Here is a 17,827-nt window from a genome sequence, read left to right as displayed (position 1 = left end):
ATAATATGATGATTACCGAAGGAACGATGATCAAAGTTTTTGAATTTAATTTGTAAAATCATGCGCCGAATTAAATTATAGTAGATGCCTGCCTGTGAGAACGTACACATGCGACAACAGGTTGAGAACAAAGTAACATTAATTGAAGTTGATAAATTTTATTTGAGTTTGGTCTGTAGTGTCCAGATATATACAACCGTAATGTCTCATATTTATCTGGTACATATTTTTATAATTATAAAGGAAATTAGGTGAAAAAATTAATGAAGTATAGTACTCCATCTTACAATTTTTATGTTATAATAAAATATGATTAAAATAAAATTAGTCAAATGTATATTTTATGTATAAAATAATAAAAAATAAATAAAATATTTAGTAGTGGATATCCCAAAATAAATACTAGTACTAGATAGGTCATAGGAGCATTTAGTGTGTGAGGAGTGGGTCTAGTGGTAGTGCGATAATATATGAAGCCAAATAATTCTGATCCGGATCCACCATAACGCGTTCTTTAATAATAATAATAATAATAATAATAATAATAATAATAATAGATATTTAATATAATGGTGGATACATATCTTATTGATTGACAATATAAAACAGATAGTAGTGTATAAAAGGAACTAGCTAGGTAGTTAGGACCACAAATATTTGTATTTAAATTAAGATGTATGGCATATAAGACTGTATAGTGATTCTAACAAACATATAATGTCATTTAAAAACAGCCTATCTCATCATATTATAAAAGAAATAAATAAGCATATTATTTTTTGCATATAAGTGACGAAACAAATCTGAAATAAAAAATTAATAAAAAAAACTTGTCTCTGACACATGAACTTATAAGTGAAGAAAGTATTGTTAACGGAGAATGAGTCTCACCTCATTAGAGAGAAATTTTTTTAAAAAATTGGAATGTTCATATTCTTTAGGGACGGACAAAAATGAAAATAGTGCACACTCTTTAGGGAAGGAGGGAATATTAGTATTCCCTTCGTCTCATTCAAAATGTGCACATTTCCTTTATAGTTTGTCTCATTCAAGATATCTATTGAAAATAAATCTCTATTTTTTCTCTCTCTTCAATAAAATATTCAATTGTCTCTTTTTTGTCTATTTACGTCTATTAATGTGAACATCTTGAAAGGAAAATATTTATTGTTGGATGATAACCTTATTTCTGGTATCTTGAGTAGGGCAAAGGAAAATATTTATTATTGGATAATAGTCTTAGTTCTGGTCTACAAAAGGAGTGATGATAAATTAACAAAAATTGTATATACAAAATAGGATATTTTAGGTATTTTACATTGTAATAAATTTATAATGACTTATGAATTTGATATATTACTTATTTATCCTAACATGACCATTTAAGAAAGTATAAGTTTCCAATCTGAATATATAGTGATTTAGGAAAAGATTAATATGTCTTCCTCATTGTATCTAGAGATTAATATAATTGCTTAATTTACATGAAGGGTGTAGGCAACAAAATTAATTTTCTGCTTCCTTTTTTCAGTATACATGGTCTTTTTAATTATTTATTATTCATTATACAACAGTTTCCTCATTATCTCTATATTTTATGATACAAAATTAAATATGTTACACAATACTAGTAAAAAATTATTTATTTTATTATTAAATAATTGTTATAATTAAATTATTATAAAATTGACTAATGCATATATATTTTTCTCATTGCTATCCCCAACTAACTAATTATGATTATTAATCGATTTACTTGTATGCTCTATATCTCCAATAAAAATTTATGATACACAACTAAATAGAGAGTATACAATAGTAGAAAATAACTTAAAATGAGTAATAGTTATTCATATTTTATTTTTAAACAAACCTTAAGATTGTAAATTATAAAATAATATATGTACATATGCTACTACTAATTAATTTCTCATTATTAGTATAATCTAATTAGTTGATGATCACTAAGTCGATTTCATTGCATATACTACATCTTCACATAAAAATCATGAAACAAAATTAAATATTAAATATAATAGTGAATTTTTTTTTAAGTGATAATAGTCATTTTCGTCCAATTATTTTATTTTTCAGTAAATCTTAAGATTGTAAAATATAAAAATGACTACATGCGTATATATTTAATTTATGAGTGATCACACAACTAATTGATGATCATTAATTCGATTTAATTGTATACTCTGCACCTTCTTCACGCAAAAATCATGAAACGAACTTAAACATGACATACTCCATGATGGTGAAAAAACAAATTAAATTGATAATAGTCATTCGCTTCCAATTATTTTATTTTTAAATAAATCTTAAGAGTGTAAATTATAAAAATGACTACATGTATGTATACTTAATTTTCCATTGCTAATATCATCCAACTAATTGATGATTATTAAGTCGCTTTTATTCACGCAAAAATCGTGAAATGAAATTAGATATGATATGTAATAGGAAAAAATAAAATAAGTTGATAATAATCATTTTGTCTAATTATTTTTTATTTTTGAAAAATCTTATGATTGTAAATTATAAGAAAGACTACATTTATTATTTAGTACTGGTACCTAATTTCTCAGTGCCAATTCGATTAAGTTGATCGATGATAATCCAAAACTAATGATCATTAAGCGTTCACTTTATACTCTAAAATACATGAAATTAATTGATAATAGTGAAAAATAAAATAAATTGATAATAGTCATCTATATCTAATTATTTTATTCTTAATTAATTCTTAAGATTGTAAATTATAAAATTAATTGCATGTACATATACGAGTACTTTGTTTGTTAGTACTATCACTCAAATACTTGATGCTTATTAAGCCGATTTCTTTTTATACTCTACATCTTCACACAAAATCTAAAAATAAATTAAATACGGTGTATTGTACAAAATAAAAAATAATTTTAAATATAAATTTTCATTCGCATCCAATTATTTTTTAATAAAGTATTGATTATAAACTATAAAAGTGACTACATGAACGTATAGTTACTCACTTAATATTGTCATTTAACTAAATGACTATCATTAAGTCAATTTCCTAGTATACTATACATTTTCATGTAAAATTCTTGAAACGAAATTAGATATGACATAGAGTAATACTAAAAATTAATTTAAATTGATAATAATCATTCTCGTTCAAATCTTTATTATTAAATAATTTTTAGAATTATAAATAATAAACTACATGTATATAAAGTTACTTTCTCAATGTTATCACCCAACTAATTGTTGATCATTACGTCAATTTCCTTGTATACTTCACAGCTTCACACAAAATTCATAAAATAAAATTAGCTATGACATATAACAGTTATACTGACAATAGTTATTTGAGTCTAATTGTTTAATTATAAATAATTATAACAATTAAATTGATAATTGTTACTATAATTTAAACTTAAATTTTCTTAGTGATACCACCCAATTAATCAATGATCATTAAGTTAATCTTTTTATATTCTACATCTTCATGCAAAAAATGACTATAGTATGCGTACATTTATTTAATTTTCAAATATTTCTCGAATTGTAAATTAAAAAATGACTACATTTATATATAATACTTATTTTTTTAGCATTATCGCCTAACTAACCGATGATAATTAAGTCGATTTTCTTGTATATCTATATCTTCACCCATAACCTTTACGAAATTAGTATTACAGTATATAATAGCAAAAACATAATTTAAAAATAATAATAGTTATTCTTGTTCAGTTATTTATTATTATCATCATTGTCATTATTAATTTATCTTTAATATGGAATAACTTATTGATGAATAATCATTCTTTTATCCTCTAAATTTTCTCGCGAAAATTATGAAATAAAATTAGATACGATATAGTATAAGAAATTAGATATGATATAGCAAATTAAAATGATAATAGTTAGATATAAATTTAAGAAATTTAACGGTATTACTTCCAAATTTTAAATGATAATATTAGTAAGATAAAAATTTTACTAAGTGAAGAAATTCTATTTATGAATGCCTAAATAATGGGACGTTTTAATTCCCATGATTGTTTATAATTTCGTACTATATATAAGTTTTGTAATTTAATAGTGATTTGACTTTACAAATCTAATAAAAGGGCAATTTAGTACTGAAATAATAGCTAATGAGATAACCGATTTAAATAAAAACTGCTTTAAAATTTGAGGGCATTTTATATATACAATTTTTGTTAATTTATCTTTACCCCTACAAAAGTAGATGTAAAGTAGCCTAACTATGGTAATTAAATAGTGATTTTTTAATTTACTAATTATAGTTGTTGTGTAATGATATCAATATATCTACCCAACCAAAAATGTTCAACAACTGCTATAAATGTATTATGTAAATCAATCAAAGTAGTGTAATGTTTGTTTTTCTTAAAAGAGAGTTATATTGATCCCTTACCATATTTACACTCACATATAAATGCCTATTCATAAATATAAGTAAATTAGTAATATTTCGCAAATAGCTATACATCAACTAAAAAGATTAAGCCATGCTTGGTATGATAGAATGAAATGAGGGTGGAATGGAATGGAGGTTGGAATGGAACGAAGATAGAAATGAAATGTTAATTTCTTTGGATTTCCTTTACATTTTCATCAATTCACTCATTCATTCCATCACACTAAGCAAATGACTAGAATGGAAATAGGAATCACATTTCATTCCATCGTACCAAGAAGCCCCTAAGTTGTCATTAGATCAATTAATTAATACCAATTGAATTAATTCAACATATATGTGTTTATGTTACAGCTCAATGTCAATAATCTCTATTCTAATAGACTAGTCTTTTGGAATGAATTTCCAAGTTCGATTCGTAGTATTGATACTTTTATTAGAGCCGAAATAACTCATAGCTCTGGCCTGTGGAAGACAACCGTGACCAATGTGTACATTTCAGAGTCGAATTGAAGTGATGGTCCGAAAGAACCCATTGTGACCAATTAGAATTTGGAGTGGTGGTCTGACAAAGAATCAGTCTTGACTAACAAGGACGTTGACCCTGAGAGGATTCGATGTTACATACTGTATTTTGGAGTTTATAGACTAAATAAATTCTTTTTTCTAGTAAATTAGTCTTTTAAGATGAGTTTCTTCTATTTTATTTTTAACAATTTCTGTGCTGGTAACAGAAATAACAGAAACGACAACTTGTAATTAGTGTTTAAATTCAAGAAATGTTGCAAAAAATGAGTAGTTTTTAATAGCTCGGTAAAAAAATTGTTATGGCCCACTGGAAATTACACAAAGAAGTGGGGAGGATTCATATGAAACTTATTGTATTTTTACACGTTGAAGAGGATTCATCCCATTACCACATGCCCCATTTCATACCTCACCTGTCATGTTATAATTCCTCTTAATTTAAGTTTGTTAAATTATTTATTTTAAATAAGGTGTGTACATCTCAAATTTTTTATTTTACAGTACGTAATTGATTGTTATGTATTGATTTAAAATGAATATTTAGATTATATGATGTGAATCAGTTACGTGTCATTTGATATCTATGGTGGAATATAATATAAATATATAGTTGATATAATTAATATATACTGTATTTTTTTAAACAACTATGGAGCTTATAAAGCACAAAAAATTGCTTATTAGATAAAACACTCGTTCACACACGAATATATGAAATTAACTTATAAATTCAAGGAAGATGACAAATTATATATAGTTACATACTGTAATTTTTGTAACAACCATAGAACTTAATTATATAGTGGAAAAAATTGCTTATTAGATAAAACTCCCGTTCACACACGGATACACGATAACTTATAATTAAATCAAGAAAGATGGCAAATCATGGAGTATATATAACTTATACTTAAATTTGCTATACTTTTTTTTATTTCTATAATGATTTTAAATAAAATTTTTATTTTATTATTTTTATTTATTATAATCTATGATATTTTCAATTTGTTATATTTTAATTTGAGTGTTGTATAACACATGTATTACGAAATCAGTACCCACCCACATGGGCTGTAAAAGCAATTAATATGGGATTAATAGATTAAATATGCTCTATTTTCTAACAGACTTTTATGATGAGCTCTCAAGTTTGATCTATAACAGCATCATGAAGAAATTGGTGAGATTCGAATCAAAGTGAGACAAGTAATTGCAGACAATAGATCAATAATAATTTATGAGTATTTAATAAAAAAATTTAAATTAAATTAAAATATAAACTGTTATTCTATTTTATTTTTAATTTACCTATCAAAAAACATAGAAATCAATCAATCAATCAATACTAACTTTAATCATCCCTTCATCAATTCAGCTCATACTAATTGAGCTCTTACAATTCTACCATTTTAGGGACTACAATAGAACAATAATTTTGAAATTGTAACAAACACTATAACTACAAATCACACACTATGTTACGCGCATGTAACAGACACTTCAACTACAATCACACACGTTGCACCTATTTTAGCTAAACACAATCAACATGTTTGATATTATTGGCTTGCAACAGCTGAATCTGGACTATTACATTCATTAAAGCCTAAAACTGAATAGTTATACATCTTCCATAAATTGCAATGATTTTGGTGGAAATTAATGTAATAAACCCCACTAGATTTAATGGTTGGGACCAGAGACATATGACATGGTACTTACCTTTCGTGCCGCGTATACACTCCTAGTGAAACCCGTGTATGTCTCAATCATATTAGTAAAACTTAATTATAAAATAAATAAAAAGTTATGATCTAGCTGAACTGTGTAGGATTTACATTACAAATTATGCAATTTAATTGGCTCAACATGACAACATAGATTACCTAAATTCACTAAGATTTTCAACTTCCATCACTTTCTTAATAGTAGTATTTCATTATTCAAATAACAAGGTTTAAGATTTCAACTTCCACATCACTTTCACTCCCGTAAAATAAGTTTCATGGTAATTCCATGAAAAATATTACTACTACATATATTATATCATCATAAATAAAGTTATTTTATTTTAACGTTTTTTTAGTATACATAATTGGTAGTGATAATAGATATGACTCATCTAGGAATTTTAAACTTTCAAAACTTTGCCAAAATAGTCTAACAATTACCTAATTTTCGGGATGATGGCTTTTGACATTTTTAAGGTCTCTCTTGAAGGTTGAATGAATAGAGTCAAATTAATTCACGTCCATTATTCCCGTAAGAATTGTGTGATAAAAATATGTGTCAAAGCTAATTTTAACTTCAAAGAAGCCGCCTATTGGCTGTTACACTTTTAAAATGCTTTTTTTTAATCGAAAAGTAAAAGAAATTCAAGTCGAATAAAGAATTCTCCATTATTTAAATTTCTTTTCTTAATTTGGAGGTGGGTAGGAAGGTTCAGTCATGTCAAAATGGTCCCCTCTTAGTACCTTCTCATGCTACAGTATTCTAAACTCTATAAATATGAGCTCATATTCTTCACTTCATCATCAACACACTAATCTCATAATTCAACATCTTCTCTAGCTAACTACACCTTCATTCTTTCAATTCTTTTATTCCTTAATTTTTTGTGATTCTTTCATCTTTTCTTCCACAAAAAAATCAAACAATTTCAACCTCAAAAATGGAGTTCAAGTCAAGAAACCAAGGCCAGCTTCTGTCCAAGATCGCAACCAACGACGGACATGGCGAAAACTCGCCTTACTTCGATGGATGGAAGGCGTACGACAGCAATCCTTACCACCCCACCGAAAACCCTCATGGTGTTATCCAAATGGGACTAGCAGAAAATCAGGTAAAAATCATTTACAATAAAATAATTAACGAAAATTATTCACAAAATCTTAGACTGATCTTTTATTTTCAATTTCTGCAGCTTTGCTTTGATCTAATCCAAGAATGGATAAAAAACAACCCCAAGGCCTCCATTTGCACAGCAGAAGGAGCTGCTGATTTCAAAGATATTGCTATCTATCAAGATTATCACGGCTTACCGGAGTTCAGAAATGTATATAAACTACACTTTTACTATTCCATTTTTATCATATCCTTTGATAAAGATCGAATTCTTACACCTTCTTTTACTTATTATTGACAGGCTGTAGCAAGATTCATGGAGAAAGTGAGAGGCAACAGAGTCCGGTTCGACCCGGATCGCATCGTGATGAGCGGCGGCGCCACCGGAGCTCAAGAAACACTAGCCTTCTGCTTGGCCGATCGCGGCGAGGCATTATTAGTCCCAACTCCATATTATCCAGGGTCAGTATTCATTCCCTTATTTTCATCATATCATAATGAATAATGCACCAACTTTCTCCTAATAATTCCACATGAAACGGGGCCCACGGAAGTCTCTTCCTAGTCATTTTATTATAAATCAAATCTACCTAATCATACATGATATAGTAGTACTACTACTTACTACCAAAAAAATTTTAACTTATTATTATGGTTCACATTTCCTAGAACCATACACACTCGTATTAAAAATTGACAAAGTCCAGCATATACTAACCAAAGTCAAACTCAAAAATCTTGCAGAAACGACAGAGATCTGACGTGGCGCACGGGTGTAAAACTAGTTCCGGTCGTGTGCGAGAGCCGCGACGCCTTCCAGATCACACGCGCCGCCCTCGAAGCCGCATACAAGCAAGCTCAAGACTCCAACATAAGAGTAAAAGGCCTACTCCTCAACAACCCTTCCAACCCACTCGGCACCGTCATCGACAGACAAACCTTGCAACTATCCCTCGACTTCACCGCCGACAAAAACATCCACCTGATCTGCGACGAGATCTACTCCGCCACCGTCTCCGGCCAGCCCGGCTTCACCAGCATCGCCGAGATCGTCCAGGAGAATCCCCACTGCAACCTCGACCTCATCCACATCGTCTACAGCCTCTCCAAGGACCTCGGCTTCCCCGGCTTCCGCGTCGGCGTCGTCTACTCCTACAACGACGCCGTCGTCAGCTGCGCGCGCAAGATGTCGAGCTTCGGGCTCGTCTCGACGCAGACGCAGCGCCTGATCGCGGCGATGCTGTCGGACGAGGAATTCGTCGATGAGTTCCTCGCCGAGAGCGCGCGCCGCCTCGGGAAGCGGCGCGCGGACATGTGTGAGGGGCTGGGGCAGGTGGGGATTTGGAACTTGGAGGGGAATGCGGGGCTGTTTTGCTGGATGGATCTGCGGCGGCTGCTGAAGGCGGCGACGTATGAGGCGGAGCTGGAGCTGTGGCGGCTGATTGTGAATGAGGTGAAGCTGAATGTGTCGCCCGGGGCGGCGTTCCATTGCTCGGAGCCGGGGTGGTTTCGCGTGTGCTTTGCGAATATGGACGACGAGACGATGGAGGTGGCGATGGAGAGGATAAGGAAATTTGTGGTGAGGAAGAGGGAGGAGGAGGTGGCGAGGAAGCAGAGGAGGAGGAGGATGGAGTTGGAGGTCAGCTTGTCGTTCCGGCGCCGCCGGGATGAGCTTGTCATGATGTCGCCGCATTCGCCGATGGCGTCGCCGCTTGTTCGAGCCAGGACTTAATTCAAAAACTGGAGTTGTGAGTAATTAAATGACCTGACTGTGTCTCTAAATACATGAATTTTAAGATGTATTGATATTTCATACTCTCTTCAATTGTGTTGAAATTAATGCAGAGAGGGATGAATGTAATGTTTACATAATTTGAATAGTCATGATAGTGTGTAAGAGTTGGTTTGTCCAACAATGGAAACCATGTAATAAAGCAAAACAATTGAATTTGAAAGTATAGTTGAGTGTAAATTTGTCTATTTTGACGCAATGACCTCTATTAATTTTAATTCTTTGAACTAATTTAGTAATTTTGCATTAGTTTACGGCTCTATTGTGGTTTAATATCTTTAACAACACTCACGGATGAAAGTGTGTCCATTATTGACAGAAACTACAATATACTATTAAAATAAACTTGAAGGGAAGTGAATAAATATGAATTCGACTATTCGAGTATGAGACAGCAATGCGCACAAGAGAACAGCTCTTTGAATTTCTTGGTGTGACAATATATTAAAAAAAAAAGTCAAGGAATTTAATTAGTGTAGAGAGTGGAAATGTTCTTAAAATATATTTCATGTCGTATTCCATTGGTTTTGAATTTTATCATACTTAAGTCATAATTTGACTTTTACAAGAGGCCATTTTATCCTTCTTGGCTGACTTTTTGTAAGATTTCATGTGGCCTAATGTTGACTGGACTTTAAGATAGTGCATTACTTTGACGAGCTTAGTTAGAAGAATATGATATCGATCGAAAATTTCATAGGTCAATATCCAAAATTCATCAATAAATTGTAACACTGATAACGACCGAACTCAATAAAATATATTATCGACCCAAAAATTCTGAGAAATTGCAAAACCAAATCACAACTTAGATAGGAAAAGCGGGCAAAGTAGATGAAGTTGATCCGCCAAACTTCCTTATACAAAAGCAGTAATAAATGAGTGTATAGAAATTAGAGGGATGCCTCTCGACATATCACATTGCTAAAATGCTAAGAGTAGCGTTTCGAACAAACAAAGGCCATTAAAGGTAGTAGTGTAACACCGTGTTAGGTCTACTATAAAGCAGAAAATTTATCTGAAAACAGATTGAATTCCTACATTAAAAGATTCAATACTGAAAGGCTTTCCATATACTGGCTCCATCTGAATTTGCGAACAATTAATATAAAAAATACTATTAAAACAACTTCGCTTTGAAATTGGTCGGGAATGCAAAGACGAACTTGGCTTCAATGAAAACAAACTTGGACTCGGTTAAACTGGGGTGGATCCGGATGCCGACAGAATTTTAATTTTTGTCATTAGAGGTTATAGTGAAAGAGAAAGAAAAGTTAGAGAAGTGAGACTTATTTAAAATTCAAAGCGACGTCGTTCTAGTATATAAATATTTTAATATTAAAAATCAATCACCAACTTAAAAGGACTCAAAATAAATAAAGTCCATGTGACATTGGTCGTACTTGTGTAATTGCGAAAGCGAATGATTTGGGTTAATTGGGTTATGGGCTAAGAGCTAATAAAGTGTAGTCCGATTAGTGGGATAAATTTCAAAAGAAATCGAATTACCGAAAAATAGCGTGAGTGCGTATTTTACTGAATACTCCTTCTATCCCATTACAAGTGACCTTTTTTTTTTTTGCTATTATTTTGCAAAGATAATAATAAGTAATTAAAGTGAAGAGAAAGTAAAATAAGTGGGAGAATAATATAGAAGAGAATCGTGTATATATTATTATCTTACTTATTTTATTTTATCTCTACTCTTATTACTCTCTCCGTCTCATAGTAGATATCACACTTTCCTTTTTAGTTTGTCCTACAAAAGATGTCATATTTTCTTTATTGAAAATAATATAAATATATTAATTTATTTTTCCACTTAACACACAAAACAACACCTCATGGAGTATTATTTTTGCAAAACAACGTTAGATTTGAAGCGCCTCATTTATAATAAGACGATGTGCTAACAATTCAGGTATTAAAAGCCTGAACATGACATAGATATTAAGAATACGGATAATATATAGTTGTATCCCAAATCATGACCACATATTTAAAATTAAAATCATTCAAACACTTCCAATAACAAAATATCCAATGTATTAAAAATTAATTCGAATCTAATATTAGTCGATTTTCTTAAGCTTGAAAATCTTAATCCAGCCAGGCGATGGATGACTAGAGATGGAGAATTATACCGAAATACAGGAATAATTGATTTACCGCCGAAAAATAATAATTTTTCGGTATACCGTAGTTTTCGGTATGGTACGTGGTATACCGAATCTTCGATATACCGATATATATGCTGCTGGTTTCTGGATTTACAAGAGATAAACTAGCCGGACGTAATACAACCCAAGAAGAAATACAAAGGAAACTGAAATTACAACTTGAAAAAAGATCGAAACAAATAGACCGTGAAAGAATTAGCCGAGCCGAGGAGGCCTTTTTCCGCAAGACGAGATACGTCCCGGTAGCGCTCTTCGGATTGGCGTTTCGTCCCCAAAGATAAAACGGCTATGTCTCTGGTGAAGCAGCACCGCTATCAGCAGAGCTCCGGCGAACGGGATGGAGGAGAGGGCAGAGCTTTCGACAGAAAAAACAATGCAGAGAGAGAAGAGTGTATGATGCAGATTCTAGTTTTCAGTGTGTAGAATGCTAGAATGACTAGCCTATTTATAGGCTCAGTCCACTGTAGGGGTCAACGCAGACTTGATGGCTGTCATCAATGCCAGACCGTAACGGTCGTCGGTTACGAGGCGTTACAAGCCGTTACGAGCTGTAACGGTCGGGCGTTACGAGCCGTTACAAGCTCAGAGCTAGAAAGGTTGAATCTAGACGCTTCTAGATTCGATCATGACGTGGACTATCACGTGTCAGCCATGTTGGCTTCCCGCGTCATACTGACGAGGTGTCATCTCGCTTGGCTCGCTGATGTGGAAACGGTGGTGGTCTAAAAAGAATTAGACCCACTAGCCTTGGGTCGAGCCCAAGGACAAGGACAAGGACAAGGACACGGGCTCGCGGCGGGGCGGGCGGCGCGCGCGTGTGGGCTCCATCTTAGTCCACTATAATTATTACATGTAATAATCCTTCTTATTAAATACTAGTTTAATAAGGTTGTAACTTACAATGTGGGATAATTAACTCTCTTAATTATTCCCTAAGCTTCTCTCATAGCTCATTTAAGTTTGCAATTTTGCACAACTTTAATCCATTATTTCTCACTCACCGAGAATCGGATTTGAGAAAATGAATATACCACGGTCATCTACTCCGAACATAGATCGACGCTATATCATTTAATTTCACAAAATTAAATGTCTCGTTGAAATTACAATTGGTCAAAGTCCATTGACTGGCATAGATTCCAACATATGCCAGTATATACCGGCATACCGAATCGTCGATATATACCGACGCTTCGGTATACCGTGGTATACCCAAAGTTCGGCTCTTTCGAGCCTCTTCGCCTCGCCGACTGCGTCTGCTTGTTGGAGGGTGACCAACTGAGCTATACGAGCTCGTATGAAGGCCACCATCATGCCAATACTTAAAATTGGTCAAAATCACGTCCCACACCTTCAACTTTTCAACGACGTCACTCGTACCCGTGATACCTCTAATGCAATCGGCTATGTGCGTGTGTCGATAATCATCCTGACAACAACCTTGATCCCAATATCCTCTAAAACAATTGAATGCAAAAATGTGCCTTGGCTGTTACACAGCTCGTAGTACTTCAACCGACAATCTAGAGGTACTTCTCCGTTGATTGATTCGTCAGCAACGAGGATGTTGTAATCTTCGAAATAAACAAAATAACAATTAAATTATAGCTTTTGGATGAAACACATTGAATTAGTAAGAGTACCTTCTTGGACTGGATTGTGTCTCACAATGTACACCTTTGAGAAAGAAAAAACAAAGAGTTAGATTTGAGTTCGTGCGATTCAAGAAACAATAAATGAAAACAAACTTAAACTTGCAGAGATCAACAAGTTAAAAAACTAAGTAATCTTGTTCCAACAATGCATGTGAAGTCGAGAAGGCTCTCCATCCTGCTCCACTTAGAGAACTAGTATCCAACATGTAACTCGTTTCGTACTGGTCGTCATTGTCATCCACCAAGACTACTTGGCTATTGTGATTAGGGGTGGGGAATTATACCGAAATACCGGACTTACCGTACCGAAAAAATATCGAAAATATCGATTTTTTTGGTATACTGTAGTTTTCGGTACAGTAACGGTATTAGATTTCCTATACTGTGGTATACCGAATCTTCGATATACCGGTATGTATGCCAGTATATACCGGCATACCGAATCGTCGATATATATACCGACGCTTCAGTATACCGTGGTATACCGGTATACCGATTGGTTATTACATATATAAACACACATATATAGGGGTGATATATTCATTTTCAACATGCAAATATTGTTCAAAATCAAAACACTTGTTATCCATTGGATCTTGTGATCTAACGGTTAGATTAATGCCACGTGTTATCTAATAATGTAGATTATTAGTCTAATAATGTAACTTAACTAATAATGTACTGTTTTAGTCAAATAATGTAGCATTTTAGTATAATAATGTAGCTTGACTAATAATGTACTAACATTTTAGTCTAATATGTAGTTTATCACAACCATCCAACCCAATGATCCAACGGCTGTGATCTGTTTGATGTTTAACACTAAGGAAGTAGTAAGACCTTAACGTTCCCCATATATATATATATATTTATGTTATATTTATACTAAAATTTAAAGAGAATGACTGTGTGAACAAGATTTGATTGTGGTGAAGTTTAATTGTTTTGGACTTTTTGAAGTAGTTGAACACTAGAATTGTTTTTTCGAATATCTTAGGTATAATAGATTTTTTTTTCGGTATAACGATATGTTGTACTGCATTTTGGTATATCGCAAAAAGTACGGTATACCGAAAACACGGTATGATAACGGTATAAAAAACTACCATACCGAATTTCTGGTATACCGAAAAAATCGATATAGTATCGATATGCCGTTTTGTTATACCGTAACTTTCAGTACGGTATACGGTATACCATACCGAACCACCTCTATGGACAACTGGCTACATTGATTGAAACGAAATTAATCTGCGGTATAGATACAAGTGGGGTAGATTTTCTGAGTAATTGCCCAAAAACTGTGGCAAACAAAGTTTAACACGACTGTACCAGATTAGGAAACTTTTCGCTAGATTTTTTCTAGAAGAATCGTTAAATATAAGATGTTAAGTTGGAGTCTTGGTGGCATTTTACATGTAACAACTAAAACAAGTTTTTAAGGATTATATTTCCAACTAGAGGACCGACAGCTTTTGAGAGCTAGTCAAAAATGACTATTTCAATTTCACAAATTCAATTACACCTTATATTCTATATAGGCGTGAGGTAAATACATTAAATTTGAATATTCAATCCAAACTAAATCAAAATTTAAAATTTCTAATGGACTTCGGTTCAAATCGGATTGAATTTTTTGTCTAATTTCAAAATTTTGGATTAGATATATTAAAAACAAAAAATATCTAAAATATGATTATTTGATGTATTTGTATTTGTTGATTGTAACTATCTAGTTGGATATATTCGTTGATATACATTGTCCCGCACTATTCCCTCCGTCTCAAAACAATATGCATTTTGGGTTTGGCACGAGTTTTAATGTAAAATTAGTAAAGTAAGAGAGAGGTAGATACAAAAAGTAATTAAAATATTATTAGTGGTGAATGAATCCCACCAGAAAAGACTTTCCAAAATTAGAAAATGCATATTCTCGTGGGACGGAGGGAGTATTATTTAAGATCAAGGAAAAAATGAGTTTATGACTTTAGTTTTCTTTTGGATATTTTATGAAATTTCTAGTTTTCTGGTTCAAATCGGATTTTGGATTTGCAGATAATCCAGTTCAATTTGGATTTATCGTCATATATTCAGTTTTCGAATGTGACGGAATTAGGCAAAATACAAATAGGAATTTAGATGCTCACCCCTAATTCGATATACTTACATATTCGTTCACTCGAGATTTATACAAAACCATACATATTTTTTATTTGATGTGAAAAATCAAACACGGCCAGTTATCATATAAGAAACCATTCATGTTTTTTTATTTAGCTGGAGTATGATCTCGTTAGACAAATTAAATTGGGACGGAGGGAATATCACTTATGAAATACTCCTACTTTAAGAACTGCGTAAGAGGTAATCATACTTGGGGGTGATATTCTTATGAGCTTTGTTTTTTTAAATCTCCAAGACTCTCCATTATTTGTCGACAGGTCAGGCCTAGATACATATCGCTATAGAGTTAACTCTAGAATTTTTGAACTTGAAAACTTTGAAAAGTTAGAAGATTAAAAAAAATCGAAATGCGAAAATTGATTCGTGTGTTTGATCTTGATTAATTACGAATGATCCTTACCTTGTATAACACATATTTTCTTATGCAAAAGTGTTTGTATAACTCATTTTGTAATTCATAACACTGTAATATAGTACATCTACAAAGTTCTACTTAATACATCCAAATCCTTTATTAATTCTCTATTCTATGCACTCTCTATATTCCCTCTGGATTATCATACTCGACACCAAAATCACAATATTTTTGTTGTGTGATCATGTGATGAATATATATACTATGACATATGAATTCAAGAAATAACACAAGCATTAGGATTTTCTTCAGCACTGTAAACACGGTAAGTCTGCGTGTAGTAAGGATTATGTTTCTTGTAGAGCTCCAAAAGCTCTTCAATTTTCTCAGCCTCTGTTTTCTCCTTTTTGGGTTCATCTTTCTTAGGCTCATCCTTCTTCTTCTCCTCCTCCTTGGCGGGCCCCACTGTCACAAGCTCTGCAAGGCAATGTTTCTTCAATTTTCCAACTATATCAATTGGATCCACTACTCCTACTACTGTCAATTTCTTCTCCTTCATGTCCATTGACAGAGACTCTATCCCTGCATATGTTGCAAACACAAAATTGCTTTAAAAAATTATCTAAAACATACAAATTTTTTGACATTTGAAAGCATCCTACTTTTAAAATTTGAATTTAATTTGCAAAAATGTTTAAAAGAATTTGGTACAAGTGTGAAGAGTCCTGATTGATTGGTTACCTGTAAGAGAAGAAACTGATTTGAGGGCCTTCCTCTTCTCCTTTTCATCATGAACTCCTAGTTTTAACACCATTTTCTGCAGGGGTAAAAAGGATCCATAAATTGCCAATCAAATGTAATTTCACAGAGCAAGAAAGCAACAAAATTATGATTGTTATAAACAGTAACAACAAAAAGTGGATGAAAAAAGACTATATATTTGTATCAATTTTTGCCGGCATGAGCTATATATGTGGCACTATTTCATATGTTAGCAAGTGTAATCGAGATTCCAATCGTGACATAATAATATTATATAGTATGCTGGTTTTGCAAGGAAAATGAAAAAAAAAGTATGTTAAAATCGTGCTATAATAGTATACTGATACATATATAAAATAAATGTGCATCAATAAACTTTGAAAACAAGGCCGAATCGAGGAGGGAAATGAATGAGATTTTCACCTTCGTCATCGGGAATTCTTGATATGGACGTGAAATAATATTAGGAATTATAGAATGAAAATTTCGTAGAAATGAAGAAGGTGAAGTGTATGTATAATAATATGAAAGAACAGAAATGATATGGATTTATATGCTAGTTTAGTGAGGAGAGAGAAGGCGAGAGGGAAGTTCCTTGCATAAGAAGGAGAGTGGAAGAAGTCGTTACACATAAAATAAAATAAGTTAAAGTCAAACTTAGGCTAAGCCAATTAATCAAACAGCCAATAAATTCCACTCGTCTGAAACAAGGAATTTGGTTTCTCACTAGTTTCATTTTCGTTGATAATGAAATAATATTAAAACTTAAATGTACAATCATTTGTATTTTACTATGGCTGCTCATGATTAATTATAAGACCATGACTCCCTCTGTTTTTCTAAAAGTATGAACTTCTAAAATAGTACGTATTTTATTATAAAATTAATAAAGTAAAAAAAAGAATGGAAAGAAAAAGTGTGTTAATGGAAAATAGATTCAACTTCATAAAGAGCAAGAACTTTTGTAAAATTGAGTGATTCTATTTTTAGAAAACGGATGAAGCATTATAAAGAGAGTTTTCAATGTGCAATTAATTATTAATTATAATTGATTTGAATGACAATTTTGTAAATAGAATAAAATTCTAC

The 17,827-nt window shown here is 32.1% G+C and overlaps 2 protein-coding genes across 2 annotated transcripts; one reads left to right on the top strand and one right to left on the bottom strand.

The window, feature by feature from the left end:
* Positions 1-7,503: 7,503 nt before the first annotated feature.
* On the top strand, positions 7,504-9,801 carry LOC125215090 (1-aminocyclopropane-1-carboxylate synthase-like). The gene is made up of 4 exons (XM_048116401.1): positions 7,504-7,808; positions 7,890-8,021; positions 8,112-8,272; positions 8,555-9,801. The coding sequence occupies exons 1-4, from the start codon at positions 7,638-7,640 to the stop codon at positions 9,540-9,542; spliced, it is 1,452 nt and encodes a 483-aa protein (XP_047972358.1). The 5' UTR covers positions 7,504-7,637; the 3' UTR covers positions 9,543-9,801.
* Positions 9,802-16,054: 6,253 nt separating this feature from the next.
* Positions 16,055-17,322, bottom strand: LOC125215558 (heavy metal-associated isoprenylated plant protein 39-like). The gene is made up of 3 exons (XM_048117004.1): positions 17,162-17,322; positions 16,718-16,793; positions 16,055-16,558 (listed from the first exon to the last, which is right to left on the bottom strand). The coding sequence occupies exons 1-3, from the start codon at positions 17,168-17,170 to the stop codon at positions 16,254-16,256; spliced, it is 390 nt and encodes a 129-aa protein (XP_047972961.1). The 5' UTR covers positions 17,171-17,322; the 3' UTR covers positions 16,055-16,253.
* Between the last annotated feature and the right edge of the window lie 505 nt (positions 17,323-17,827).

The sequence above is a fragment of the Salvia hispanica genome, chromosome 3 (assembly GCF_023119035.1).
Source record: "Salvia hispanica cultivar TCC Black 2014 chromosome 3, UniMelb_Shisp_WGS_1.0, whole genome shotgun sequence".
NCBI classification, from domain to species: Eukaryota; Viridiplantae; Streptophyta; class Magnoliopsida; order Lamiales; family Lamiaceae; genus Salvia; species Salvia hispanica.
Note: the sequence above shows the minus strand (reverse complement) of the source record. Positions and strands in the feature narration are given on the sequence as shown.

Excerpts from the sequence above, each read along its gene's own strand:
- LOC125215090 (XM_048116401.1), top strand. The coding sequence starts at position 7,638 with ATGGAGTTCAAGTCAAGAAACCAAGGCCAGCTTCTGTCCAAGATCGCA. Across the intron at positions 8,022-8,111 it reads GCTTACCGGAGTTCAGAAAT|GCTGTAGCAAGATTCATGGA; the intron begins GTATATAAACTA and ends TATTATTGACAG. Across the intron at positions 8,273-8,554 it reads CCAACTCCATATTATCCAGG|AAACGACAGAGATCTGACGT; the intron begins GTCAGTATTCAT and ends AAAATCTTGCAG.
- LOC125215558 (XM_048117004.1), bottom strand. Across the intron at positions 16,559-16,717 it reads ATCAGTTTCTTCTCTTACAG|GGATAGAGTCTCTGTCAATG; the intron begins GTAACCAATCAA and ends CAACATATGCAG.